General features: G+C 36.2%; 1 protein-coding gene and 1 long non-coding RNA gene across 32 annotated transcripts in view; one reads left to right on the top strand and one right to left on the bottom strand.

Annotated features, from left to right (window-relative positions):
* Nucleotides 1-11,820, top strand: part of qtc (quick-to-court) — a 279,218-nt gene extending 267,398 nt beyond the window's left edge. For 19 of the 31 annotated variants that reach the window (XM_067094466.1, XM_067094455.1, XM_067094451.1 and 16 more), the window contains 2 exons: nt 7,045-7,188; nt 9,320-11,820. In XM_067094466.1, the coding sequence (XP_066950567.1) occupies nt 7,045-7,188; nt 9,320-9,529 (354 nt within the window). In that variant the 3' untranslated portion in view covers nt 9,530-11,820. The remainder of the gene's footprint in view (nt 1-7,044; nt 7,189-9,319) is intronic. The other 12 variants (XM_067094476.1, XM_067094460.1, XM_067094469.1 and 9 more) reach the window with 1 other exon arrangement.
* LOC136832828 (uncharacterized) overlaps nt 2,761-15,000 on the bottom strand; it is a 45,701-nt gene continuing 33,461 nt past the window's right edge. Inside the window, exon 2 of the long non-coding RNA XR_010851333.1 lies at nt 2,761-5,912. This is a non-coding gene — a long non-coding RNA (uncharacterized lncRNA). The remainder of the gene's footprint in view (nt 5,913-15,000) is intronic.

Raw genomic sequence — 15,000 nt, 5'->3', positions numbered from 1 at the left:
AAGCCCCTCCATAAGGATGTTAAACAGCTGACCTTGATCTGGTTTAGTCAGCTGGGTGGCCAGCATGCACATGTATGGTGCTGAATTAAAGTCTGCAGCTATGGAGTTTGCAGGCCTGCATGGGATTGTAGACTCTTAAGGTGTCCAAGGGTAGGCTGTTGTGGTTCAAGATTCAACATGGGCTTCCCAGCAAGAAGACTCATGGCAGAGCTTTGGATGCTTCTGAGGAGGGAATAGAGGAAATTTAGCAGATGTTGAAAGACATGATGAAAAGGAGGTCTTATTTCAAGTCAAGTCTACAGCACTGATGAAACTGGAGTGTTCTGTTCCCTCTTGCCCACTAACACCTTAGCTGATGAAATGGAAAAGACTTTAACTGGTAGAAAGCTTTCCAAATAATACATGTTTGTTTCATTAAGTACATATGCTTCTGGTAGCCATCATTAAAAACCAGTTATAGTTGGAAATGCAAAAGGAACCATGTGCCCTGAGTGGGTTAATGGATAGTCTCCCAGTGATTCAGTATCATTTAGCAAAGGCTTGGTTCATCTCCAAGATCATTTCAGATTGATTCTAAAGGAGGGAGAAGGTCTGATCAGCTTCCAAGGCTTTGATGTGGATGCCTTACATGCCTAACATGCCAAAGGGGGTGATGATGTGCCTGAGGATGACATATGAGGGTAGCTGGAAAACGATGTAGGCGATCCTGGCTTCCAGCTGTTGTTCGACAGGAAGATAGCTGCTGCTGGTGAGATGGAAGGAGTTCCTCAGGATGATGATACGGAGTCTGCATCACAACCAGCCCTTTCATATAAGCACATGTGGATGATCTTCAATATGCTTGAGGTGATGGAGAATCCCAACATCAACTCTAATGCCTTCCCCAGGCCTTAGAATCTGCTGAAGGCATTCAAGAAATTCTGCAGATGGTGACTGAAGAAGTATCATCATTCTTATCATCAGAGTACCCCCAACAGCTGTTTTAGACCACTAACCCCTTTGAATCCAAGCCCTTCACCATTTAGTACTTCAATAACTTTTTCATTCAGCTGAAAGGCAGGCAGACACTTCAGCATCCATTCTTGATGTGCCAGGAGTTTCTATCCAGGGATCTGATGTGTCTGCCACCTCTTGAAGACCAGGGCCCTCTAGACGCCTCAGTGCCTCTTGATCGGTCCACTACTTAAGGTCATGACCTTGACCGGGTACAGGACCTTTGTATTCACTGGTATTGGAGGAAGGGGAGGAGGAGAGGACTTGTAAACCTCCTTGTAGGTTTTTAAAAGTCTGGCCAACATGCGCAGTTTGTTTGCAGAGAGAGAGAGAGAGTTTTATTTAAGTGTATTTTTGTGTGGGGCAGTATATAATTTGTAAGAGAAAGTAGGAAAATAAAAGTTAACCATATTTTGCAGCAATGTACTGTATGTACGGTACCCACCATGTCATGTTGGATAATATAGCATAATTTGCTTTTTTTTACCTTGTTATTTTTTAATTTGTGTGAAAGTTATTGTATTTTTAAGAGACAAAATAAGAAAAAAAGTGCAAATGAGATTCAGTGAAACTACTGTACAATATGGAAGTGTAATGATACCTCAGTGCACATCGAATTCGGTACTTGACGCACTTTGAGGCGAAAAAACTGTCTTGGTCCTCGTCGTTTGCTTGGCACTCAGCGTGCAAGCTTGTACGTTTGTCTCGAGATATGGTGGCGCATTACCTCTTTCAGGTATAACAAAGAGTTCAGCGTTAATCACAAAGTAGCTGTCAGTCAATCCATTCCAGCCTTTTTTGGTGCATTTTTTCTTTTTGTATATTTATGTATACAACAATTGGTTCTTAGCCATGTAAAATAAGTCCAATCCTTTGGGCCAGCCCTAGGAGAGCTGTTAATCAGCTCAGTGGTCTGGTTAAACTAAGGTTTATTTAACATAGTACATTCATGGCTTCAGGGCGAGTTTCAATTTTGAAAGAATATACTAGGCTGAGTTACTATGCTTGCCACATTTTCAGTTACAGTAGTCCCATTGATAATGCACAGATTTAAGTTAGCATTTGACTAATTAATAGGCCTAAAAGCATATGTTTGGTAGACTAAATGCAAGTAGTCATACATTTAACCAGATTTATCAAACTTCCTAGAGAATAATTACTTAATTGTAATTAAAAACCACTTAATATGGCGTACAAAACACTGGCATAAACAGCAGCAAGCAATGATATAAACATCTGAATCGAGAAACAGCAGTTTGCCGATGTTAGTTACCGTAACTATTGGAGCTTTATTAGTTGTTGTGTAACTGACATTAAAAATTGCCAGTTGTCAGTGGTGACTTCCATTAGTAAAAATAATGATTTTTTAAAAATTAATCTTTCGTGCAATGGAGAAGGTCTTAAGATAGTAAAGCACTAAATTTAAGCTCCGGCTCAAAAAAGAAAAAAATGACATAAAACATTCTGAAATAGGCGGAATCAACACCCGGAACTGACGAAATCACAAAGTTACTTGAATTTAACATTTACTGCAATTATTAATAAAGAAAGGTAAACTGTATTTTTAACCCAGCTTTGATAATTTACAAAAATTGGATTTCCGAATTAAGTTTTATTCAAGAGCAAAGATGTCGTCAGTAAAATGCAATCAGCTGATATTTTTGAGAATGTGAACATTACCAGAATGCAAATGGCACATGGTTTTACTGTTCATGTTTTATAATAATGAAAATACATACATTTGAATACATTAAGTAAAACATCAGATTTATTATAATTAACTTTACTTTAAATATAAGTGTACACTTCGACTTTTGCAAATGGCTACTATCGGTGTAACAACCTAACCGGGACCAACAGTTCACACACATTATATAGTTGCGGTCACTTCTGGTATGATGCGTCCACCTGAAATTTGATTAAAATATTTTTCGTAAAGTCACATAATACGAGACTATACGTACTGTATATGGTAAAGGTGAATTTTCACAAAGTGGGACCAGAAACTATGTTAACTTTTGTCGATCTTAATACCTATGGTACTCTACCCTCCACAAACAATAAGAAGTTTTTAGGATGTCAGGTAAGGGAATGTAAACCTGTAGGGATATAGTGAGCAGAAAAGGATTTAGCTAGAAGCACAATGGAGAAAAACACACACACACACACACACAGCTAAATACGAGAGCTGATCTTAATGCAAAGTACTTTGTGCCAAGAATATGAAAATCGTCGTTAGAAATAAACAAAGCTGTGGATTTTGTTAAAGGAATCAAAACGGTGACAAAACAGGTTTCTTAAACTCTTGGGTAAATAGGAAAATTGTTTTAGATCTGGATAAAAGAAAAATAGCGGGTGGTTATGTTACCGAGGCCATAATTTGTGAAAAAGCAAAAGGTAAAATGAAGTAACTTTACATTGTACAATATTTGTTAGTGTTTATATAGGGGTGGTCTAGTTATGAATTAATCCACTTTACATTATTCTATATGGGAAAATTTTGTTTGGTACTCATCGCGCCTTCTGGAACCAATTACCGATGAGTACCGAGGTATCACTGTATGTGCAGTACCTGCCATATTGCATGTTATAATCACAGTGTGTGTGTGTGTACAGTAAATTTTGTTACAAATATTGGGAAAAAAAAAGTAGAAACTTACTGTTTACCATCCAGATTTTAGTTTAAAAGTGCATTTGTTGCTGTTTACAAGCATATTTAGTGTATACAGATTTGTATTTATCTGTAGAGTGATTTTTATCATATGTAGAAATTTTCATTATCCAGCAGGGCTTCGGGTTTATTAATCCAGATATGAGAAAAATTATTTAGTTTTTCAGATAGGTTAACTTAGTGAGAAAAGATAAGTTAAAAGTGCTTATTAAGGTTGATTCCCTTGCAGTAGTGATACTAAATGGCATCATTTTGATACAATTTTTGTAACAAAAAATTAGTTATAGTGTTTTGAGTCACAGGTTAGGTGTGTTAATTGTTTTCATATATTGCTTTATTCTGCTGGTTTGCATTTAGGGCTAATAGCTGTTAATGAATAAGTGAATTAAGTGAGAGAACTGTACAGTCTGTATATGTATAATAAAACCAGCATTGCCTTAGTGAGTCATGCAGTATATTATAATGCCAGTAAACTCTTAGGTTACAAAGTGACAACAATGTGCTCTGTATTGCAGTTAGTTGCCAATAATTGCAAAATGAAACCATAAAGCTACGGTAAACATGCAGGGTAAGTAATGGTAGCAGAGGGAATTAAGTCATGGATATGATATTCTTATGGGATGGGAAACTAGGAAACTAGATTTCATGGTACTCTACTCAAAATCTATGCTATTGTAGTGGAATTTTTTTTTCTTAAACTACTTGTTGACTGTATGACTACTATGACTACTGGGCAGTATTTTAATTACTGGTGCACTTACATTACTATAATAATGTACAGGGGTTCAGATTGTTGGGCGGAATATGAGGAATGTTATAGAAGCAAATGCAAGAACATTGCTGGGTTCTCCTTAGATTTTAGCTGGTTTCATGCTATATTACTTAAGAATGCAAGGATACCAAGAGCTAGATAGTGGGCTGGTGTTCATAATGTATCATCTTGATCTAAGGAAGAACTAATTAGTGTATGAAGTTTAGTACATTTTAATTAATGTGTGCTCAATGAAAGCAGTTTAAAGTTGAAAGGATATTTATTGCAAAATGTGGATATATATGGCAGAAGCTTTATCATCCAAGATATAGTCAGTTGGTGTGGCATGTATCCCAGCCTTAACTAATAAGGAAAATTGTAGAGACCATAAAGGGAGCTGAAAGTTACATATGGATCTTTATTTTTTATTAGGTATCCTGCAGAAAGCATATGATTCCAAAGTTTTGATCACAGTGGCTTCTACTCAGTCAGGGATTGGTTTGTTTCCTGGAATACTGAAGCAGATGCACTTTCCAGACTACCCACTGGAATTAGCTTAATCATTCTTTTGAGAATAGCTTGGTCCTCTTTAATGACTTTGCCAGTCCACATTCCTGAATCAGCTTTTCATCTAAATTGTTTCATTATGTATTAACACTGCTGACTTTGGAAAGCTTTGGAACTCAGTTTTAATGCCATGATGGGAATCCTGTTATCTTTGGCAAGATAGGGTAATTGAGTCAATGTACTATATTTTACTTGTCTGCTGGAAACTTTTGACAACAAGCTTGTTGTTTCAGTTTTGTTCGACATTAGTAAACTGAAAATCACTCCTCCCTTTGGAAATTCGTTTATGAATTTTGAAAGCAAAGAAAGTCGGATTAATCTGATTTTATGCAGGCATGGGGGTTCTTTATATTGACAGATTGTAAACAAAGAAGGTATACTACAACTTTGGCATGTGAGAGACTCCTTACTGCTCATGATTCCTTTCATGGTTCTTGAAGACCAACTGAGCATCCCTTGTTAAGCCGCCCTTGTACTGTAAATGTTCGTTATTATTGCTGCTTTTGCAACTTCATCTAAAATTTTGGGGAAACTTGACAGTAGCAATAATGATAGAGTAAATTATATTGGTTTAAAGATATGAATGTTGAAAAGGATCAGTTAAATGGAGTAAAGTATGATGGATTCCTTTGTTTCTTGGTGGTTTCTTCTTGTTTCAATAAGATTTCCTACATTTCATGATCCCTTTCCGGGCATTTTACTTGAAGTAAATTCTCTCTTCTCTTCTGCTCTCCTCTGCCCAGTGCATTTTTGCCTGAACTCTTGAATATTAAATATCTTGATTTTAATGATCTTCAAGACAGATTCAATGCAGGTTTTTCATCACGTAAGTTTTGACTTTTTTTTTCTCTCTCTAAAGTAACAAATATGATAAGGCATTTTGGGGTCCAAGTGTTTCCACAGAATAGGCTGACAAACTTTTTACCATACCTGGAAAATAAGAAACAAACAAGATCATGTAGTATTAGTTTAAAAAGGGGAGTTAATACTATTGTTTTGCAAATTATTCTGATGAGGCAAGTACTGTATATGTTAATCATGGTATTTATAACAGGAGTTGTGTTTAGATTAGAAGGGGGACTAAAAGCCAATTCAGTGCTTTTAAAACTTAAAAAAATTTTATAAAATATTTCCAGTAGCATTCATAAGAAAATTTGTTAGTCGTTTTGAACATAATGTAATGTATGATGGCATTACTTTGACTGCAGTCTTAGATACTTATTTAAATAAATACAACAATCTTAAATCTCACTCTTTTGGAATGTGCACATTTGATGGGTGGTCTTGAATCTGCTAATGCCACGTATCCAGAATGATGTGTTAGATATTTAGGATTTTACCGGGTGCTTAACAAGCAATTATCTGCACCTGCCATTATATTAAATGTCATTGCCTTGTTCCTTATGAAAATTTTTTTTTTTGTCCAAATGTCATTTTTGTCATTGCCGTTGTTTTCTGTTAAGTCAGTGTACACTATTACATACATTAGACACATGAGTTGTTTTGGTGGAAAGGAGTATTCAAGGAGTTAGAGCCACTTCAGGCAATGTTCATTAAGCAATAGGAAGCAAAGACTGAAGGACTGTGTTGCAGTTGAGATGATATTGCCCCTGTTAACAGATGGGAAAATACCATATAAACTAAACAATGAAAGTATGCAATAGAAGTTTTGCAAGTAACGCACCTCAGAATTGAGATAGTCTTGGTTCTAAAAGAAATTATGTAATGCATGTCTTTTTAAATAGATGCAATATCTTTTGAAGCATGCATGATATTCCTGGTACCCCTTCCAAATTTATTCTGCAGCGAGCAGTACTGTCCCTGTGTAGTTTGTTTACCTTTGGAACTCATAACTGTTTGGCTAGAATGATTTTCCCATAGGTCTTAATATAAAAGCTAAAAAACTTGTTTGCTAGATATGTTAGCATCATTGTATGTTGCATAACATACCTTTCTTTAAAACATCAGAGTAGCACTTCTATAACATAACACTTCAGTTGAAAGGGGGCTATAGTATTCCAGCATCAAATTGAGCCTTTACTTTTCGTATGGCCACATCCAGCCCACTGGCCATCTGTTTCAGGGTGATGCCCCCATTTTGCCTTTCCCACTGTCCTTCTCTGGGGTTCTGTCAAAGGCTCCATGTGGTGCAGCTCTTTTGGACGGTAAACAGGCCATCAATCTTTACCTACAGGGACGAAGGCAGGTGCGTACTTTACCTGTCTCAGACTACACACACACACAAACAGGTGTTCATGATAGGCCTTGTTTTGTCTATCTTCTTGCTTTGACCTTTAGCTTTATTCTTCTCCATCATATTTTATATCTGGGACAATGCTTCTGAGACTACGAACCTTATTCTTACAAGCATCAGTACTGCCTAAGGCATAAAAAGTGATGTGATTTCTGCATATATGACAATGATTTTAGACTTATTTCTTCTGTAAATGATAATGCTTTTGAGACAAAAGTTATTTTAACCAATAAACATATTATTTTTTAGAATGCCACAGTTCAGCCTAGTTTGTACATAAAACCCTCTTTTAAAGGCTGTTTATATCTTTTACACATTGTTTGTCCTAAATTCATTGTTTTTCACAGACCAGTAGCTCACTAGATTGAAGGTGAAGGATATACATATAGATATAATAAAAAGGTAGGAAATACTTTGACTGAAGGCATAAAATAACAATGCACCATAAAGAAATAAGGGATTCTCATACTTTCATGTTTTAAGGCAACAAGAATCTATATGCTGCTATAGCCAGGATATTAAAGAACCACTGTACTATAAAGGTAATTAGTTAATGATTGATTGCTAAAGTACATTAGGAACCAGAATATTGTCATTTTGCTTTCTGAGATGGTTTGCATATTTTGGCAGCACAAATTTTTTTTTTTTTTTTTTTGACGAGTTATTGACAAAAATTTAAATGACAAACAAAGGATTCTTCGATTTTGGTAGTTATTTTGGATATCACCCTGAAATTCAGTAAGATATTCTGAATTGCCCCTGAGAAACTTCTAAGCATTTCAGAATTTCATTGACTGCGAAAATCTGATTTGTCTTGTCTTGTTGCATGCCAATTCTTTTAGATCCTATTAATTATGTGAGTATGTAATTTGCATGTCTTTGCGCTTGACACTGATATCTTAGTGTGCAGTACTATTTACATGGGATAGCAAAAAAAAAAAAAAAAAAAAAAAGTGCCAAATACAGAGATCTACTGTAGACACAAATTAAATTAAGGAGTATGCTTATAAATGCTTAATTTAATCTGATTGCTTTGCATTGCAGACATACGCATGTACTGTATTTGTTAACTGACTAGAAAAAATTTCTCCCATAAAGATACGGTTGTGTATATTGTACTCAATACCTTATGTAAACATACTGGGCTGGTGTGCAGTAGACCACCCAGATGGTGTACTTTTGTAAAAGTGTACTGTACTCCAGACATAAGTATTGCTGTTTATCTCATAGCCTAAACTAATGATTCACAAAATTTGTTTCTTGTCATTTGCAAGCTAAAACTGCACTTGCATACCAATTGGGAAGCAGTATTAGCTCCTTATAGATAGATTTCATGAGTTCAGCTTCCATACAGCAAAAACAAAAATTTTTTTAGTGAGATTTTTTAAACAGAATCTAAAAACGGGACATGGGTGAATAAAATTCAAGGACAAAGAACATAATGAAAGGTGTATACAGTAAGCTTTATTTTGAATATGTATATAATGCAATAATACTCATTATTAATAGGACATTAACAGCATGTGCAATATTTTAACCATAATTTTAAAAGGCTGTACAGTAACCCCCATTTCTTGAATCTGTATTGGCCAGGTTATGAACAATGTTTAAGATAAATCCAGTCAGCTCCAAATCAATTGTCATAATGGTGCATTGTGTCTTTGATGTGCAGCATTCTTTAGTGCTTAATACATTGTTAGATTTAGTGCTTAATAGCCTAATAGTTATCATGTACCCCAGAAAAAGTTCTGGATTATAAGTTAGATGTAGAATAGTATTCTATTGTTTTGGTTTTGTCTGTAATATTTGTAAAATATTTGAGATCTGATTAGTCTTGGCTCCTTATGATGCCCTCTATTTCTTAGTAAGCCTGAAACATCAACTTTATGCTTATTTTGTGTTGCCTTTTTTTTTTTTTTATACTGGTGGCTTACATTTAACTGGCAAGGGCATTCTATAGTGAAATCCACTGAAATGTTTGAATTTAAAAGTGAAGTGTTACAATAGTGAAAAGTTGTGTTACAATAGTGAAGTGTGTATATGTTACATCTTAGGCAATTTTTTTTTTCTTCCAACAATGTAGGTGCTGTACCACCGAGAGGTAGCCAATCGGAACAACAACAAATATCGAAATGGTGAGCTTGACCCTGAAGTTACACTACAGTTCTTGAAGTCTGCTATATACTACTTTTTAACAGACAAAGACAATGCTAAGGGCCATCTTCGTGCAATTGAAAGTATCTTGGGGTACACAGACAGTGAAAGACATCTCATTGACAAAGTTACAAAATAGCTTTGACATACAATGACCTAAGTATAGAGTAAGTTTTCTTTATGGCAGGTTGTGGTATATGTAAAAGGACTTATGGGTTGTAAACTGAAACTTAGTATGTCTCGTGTAGGAGAACAACTATTTAAATTATGTTGAGGCACTGAGAGGTATGGTAACCTGTGATACAGAAAATGGGTAAAGTGTTTAGTCAAGTATTTGTTGGTTGTGAGCACTTTTCTGTCACCTATTCATGAATAACAAAAAAGTTCTATTTACATTGATATAAATACAACTTGCCAAACATTTTTATAATGCTAAAAAAGTATTAATTTCAATCAGCTTATATCACTGAATTATTGGGTTTAAATGGTCATCTTTGCCCTTAAGTTACAGTTTATGAAAAATTCATGTTAGTAGCCATTGTATGTGCTGATGGTTATACTTTAGATCCAGATTAAACGAAGGTAGGCTTAACCATTATTAATTTTGTAGTGTTGAGAAGTAAGTCCTGTAGGCTGTGTTTCATTACCATGTATAAGCCATCAGCAATATAATAAGGTAATATACACTATACTTCAATAACTGAAGTGCATAACATAGTTTAAGTATGTTTAAAGCCACTGTGATATCCAAAGCAACTATGCACTTGACACTTCACTTTCTAGAATAATAATCTAGTTTCTCAAAATTAGCAGGTATCTTTTGAAATAGTTAACAGGCAGACAAAATAATTACATTTTTGTCTTGAATACCAATACTAATTGAATTAAAAAGCGATGTGGCTATTTACGTAAATATATAATGAGAACAACTAGGAGTTTGTTAGAACAAATATCTTTTGATTTAAAATTGCTGATTAGGATAAATACTAAACTAGCAAGCCAATAATATGGGAAACAATAAAACTAAAGACTTGAGAATTTTGAGACATTTCTCTTCTAGTGTGTATTATGCCCATGGAAAGGTGTAATATCTTGTGAATTATAATCTCCTCAAGCTTGTGGTTATATTGTATTCAGTATAGTTGAATATTGAGCTTGTGCATCCTTGAAAATAAAATTTTTCATTGGTGACAGCTTTGATTTGGGGTGCTATATATTACTTATCAATTTCAAACCAAGTGTACATATTTAGTTGTGGTTTCCATGTACTGGACACATGTTTGTTATATATATAATATAGATGAACACTTGAGAAACACTAGAGGATATTTAAACTGTGGGACACAAGGATTAGTGGTGGTTGTTGTTTTTGTTAGACAAGTAAGATAATTATCATTACCAATGGTCCACAAGTTCTGTGGTCATTGTCAGTAATAATTACTGATAACTTGTTCCTGATGTTTGTTAATTCTGTATGATTTTAGTCATATACTTTCAGCACGCCAAAGAGTTTATGAAATGTTCCTTAATGATATTGAAAAGTTTAATTTTATCTCTTAAATGCTGTATTAATTTTTGTATAGAATTATTTGTCATGGTAGCATGTCATTCATTTCATGCTGTACAAGAATTTAGATGCAACTGTTTTGTTTAAGAAAAGTATATATATATGAATGGTACCTGTGCTGCTTGTAAATAGGAAATTTTAGGCACTACAGTGATTACCTGTATATAGTAAATGGTTTTGATTTATGGTTATGATATTCACATCCCAGTTTTGGTTGTTAGCAAATAATGTGGAATTAATTGGATATGTACTGCATTTTCATTATGGATAATTGCCATTTTATGCAAATGAAAGTATTTCTTGAATGTGTGAAAAATTATAAAATGACTTTTTCTCAGCAATATTCAGATTAGATTTAATTGCTTGGTACAGGTCTAATTGTGATGTAATGTGATTAGAAAATACGAGGTCATAAAATTCCCAGGCACTACTGCCATATTGCTTTGTAAAACAGCCTTAATTAGTTGGCTTATAATGTTAATCAGTGTTAATAGATAATTTTAGTTATTATGCCTTGACTATATATAATATGATCCTTTGCTTAGGAGTTTTTAAAAAGTTATTTGACTCTATTCAGCTCTAAATTGTGATAATAATGTAAGGATCTAAATTCCAGTTTATACTGAGAGATTTTATATAAAATTATAATTGCTTAGGAAAACAGGGTTTAATTTAAATAGAAATAATGGTTATTTATTGTTTTGGTAGAAAATGTCAGTTTATAAAATAAAAAGCAGAAGCCTTGCAATTGTAATTCTTCCAATGAAAACTATATAGTTTATTTTCTCTGAATCTGGAAACCAAGGGCTGAATTTATGAATACAGTAAATATATATATTGCAATAAAATGTTTAAAAAGTAAACATGTACTTCATTGTCCCCAATGTACAAATATCGAAATGGTGAGCTTGACCCTGAAGTTACACTACAGTTCTTGAAGTCTGCTATATACTAATTTTTAACAAAGAAAATGCTAAGGGCCATCTTCGTGCAACTGAAAGTATCTTGGGGTACACAGACAGTGAAAGACATCTCATTGACAAAGTTGCAAAATAGCTTAGACATACAATGACCTAAGTACAGAGTAAGTTTTCTTTATGGCAGGTTGTGGGATATGTAAAAGGACTTTACTGTATATGGGTTGTAAACTTAAACTTATTATGTCTCGTTTAGGAGAACAACTATTTAAATTATAATGTTGAGGCACTGAGAGGTATGGTAACCTGTGATACAGAAAATGGGTAAAGTGTTCAGTCAAGTATTTGTTGGTTGTAAGCACTTCTCTGTCACCTATACATGAATAACAAAAAGAAGTTCCACTTACACTGATATAAAATACAACTTGCCAAACATTTATTGGGTTTAAATGGTCACCTGTGCCCTTGAGTGGGCATTTCAAGGCTGTCCTAATAGTCTGTTAAACACACTTCAAGATTTTGAAAGTTAGCACTGGTAGGTTTGGCTTAGTGATGTGGTTGTAATACATTATATCTATCTTTCAAAACATAATGAAGTTATATTACTGTTAAGAAAAAATATTAGAAATTTTTACTGTAAACACCACATTAATAATAAAAATGTCAAGTTACATTTGGTTTGGGAAATGTCAAGTTACATTTGGTTTGGGAAATGAAAGTCCACGATAATTAGTTTTTCATTGTTCCTACAGAAATAAACATTGCCTTTTATATGCAAGTAAACTTCAGCGTGAACTCAGTCTAACTAAAACTTGGTAACTGGTGGTTAAAAGGGGGTGGGGGAGGTGGTAGGGGGATAAGGAATGCCCCTCACTTGTTGGTAATCTCTAAGCAATTTTCCTTCAACCTCTTGCAGACTGGAAATTCACTGTGTTCTCTCCACTGACAAACTTTTTGTTCTTGTGTGTCTGCTGTTTTTTGGGGTTAACAGTTTAGAAAAAAACCCACCGACCCATTGGGAGGGACAAGGGTGGCCTTGCATGTGCTCCACGAACAATCCACAAGTACTGTTCCTTTTGCGGAAGGAAATCGTGCACCCATATTTCCTTCTATGGGGAATGGGCTTGTTAGTCTCCCTCACAATGGGATGATTATTATAGAAAATGGAAGGAATGGAAGGAATCGTCCGTTGGCCTCTTTGGGGGGACTGAACCGGATAAGTGCTGAATCCAGTCTTCCCAACTCCATGTTCATGCTATGCCAATCCTGCTGCCTTCTATGAGTTTTACTCCCTCTCAGTCTAGTGTGGGGGGTTAATCATGGTAAGGTGTCTACCAGACATCTCTTCGGATAACTATTTGGGTGCTTGGGCCATATCTCCCCTGGTAAGGCCTTGACCTGTTCACCTTCCACTACTTATGCCTCTTGACAATCCCAGTAAGCAGTTGCCATCTGTGGAATACCTGCATTAGATCTGGCTTCCCCTCAACATTCTCGGGAGCCTACCTTTAACAGCATTTTTGGATCACCTGACATCTGCTATGGAGAGGGATTTTTCTCCCACTGCTACTGCTGTGTTTACTAAGTACCCACTAGGAAGGGGAATCCTCCTATAAAGGTTGTGCACCCCACAGCGGACCCTCATGCTTCTGCTGCAGGAGCAACAACAATATTATCAGCCAAGTCCTGTCCCTCAGCTCTAGAGATAAGCAAGGCCAGAGTCAGAAAATCTATTTTACATTGACAATGCTTTTCTCCAACCTCCTCCTACTTGAGCTCATCTTACTACTCTTCCTTGCCCTTTACTTCTCCCATCTCATGCCGGAGCAAGAAGAGGAGGTCCAAGAAGGCCTCTTGTAAGAATTTATGTAGGGCTTTGAGTGAGTGCTCTTCCCAGTTTCTACGGGGTAGTACTCACAAACACCTATAGCTGGTCGTCTGACTTCTGGCCAGGCTGGCATGGGCTTCACTAAGTGTGCCAAGTACCACGTTCTAACCTTCTTGGATATAAGGTCTGCCCCCCGCTTGTCTAAAAGTGGCCAGTCTCTGGACTGAGCATGCAGGCTGTGGGGTTAGCTCTACTTCCCATGTCTCTATGGAAACAAGCTACTCATGCTATGCATGCTGGGTCTCCATACCAGTTGCATGTATGTAGCCAAGTAGGCTTTCCTTCAATACTGGAAGCAAACCTAGTTGAGTTAGGACTGCCAGTTCATTCAGCTATTGTAAGATACTAAGATTGTTTGTGTGCCAAGGTTGGGTCTGCTTGTGACAGATTTCCTTTTGGGGGAAGCCAGCATTGAGAGGATCTGCTCACACATAACCATGCCATCACTCGTATAGCTCTTGATGTGTCACAAGCTCAGTTGTGGACATGCAGGGCAATGCATGTGCACACTCCCCTGTCCCCTTACTAGCTCCTCTGCTATCGAGCATGGGGAGGTGTATAGGTTGACCAACCCTGATTCCAAACATTATTTGGAGGGCATGTCTTCCATTGCACATGATGTTCCTTCAGTTACCCATACTACTGACTGAACAACATGCTTCCAAAAGTAGGCAAGAGAGCAGGCAGGCAGGTGTGACCATCTTTCTCAAGGGAGAAGAATCCTCTTGTGCTTCTGAGGATCTGATGGGTCCAGATGAACCTCAGGAAGCCAAGAGAACTCTGTTCCCCCTCTTGTTTTTGCACCAAAGGAGATTTTACTTCCCAGAGGAGAGACAGACAATAACTTCAGCACTGGACTCATCAGTTTGCAGGTTGAAGAATGACAACCTGCTGGAGGGCAAGCCTTCTGCCACTTCTGAGTAAGATAGCAGTTTTTCTTCCAGGCTACCAATCTTTGGTTGAACAAATTAGAGCCCTCTGTGACTTCTGAGTAAGACAGCATGTCTTCCTTCCAGGCTAAGGCTACCTTGTGACTCAATCTTTGGTTGAACAAATCAGAACTTTGCCATGACAGGCATCTCATCTCAGGATGATACGGAAAAGTTCAGATGAATGCTGATAATGGAAGGAAGGTGCTGCCCTTCCTTCAGTACCAAAGCACCAACCTTTGGGCGACCTTTGTGTTGAGAAGGTGGGATATTATTATCAACCACCTTCTCACGACAGATTTCGTATAA

This window comes from Macrobrachium rosenbergii, chromosome 50 (genome assembly GCF_040412425.1).
Source record: "Macrobrachium rosenbergii isolate ZJJX-2024 chromosome 50, ASM4041242v1, whole genome shotgun sequence".
Classification (NCBI taxonomy): Eukaryota; Metazoa; Arthropoda; class Malacostraca; order Decapoda; family Palaemonidae; genus Macrobrachium; species Macrobrachium rosenbergii.
Note: the sequence above shows the minus strand (reverse complement) of the source record. Positions and strands in the feature narration are given on the sequence as shown.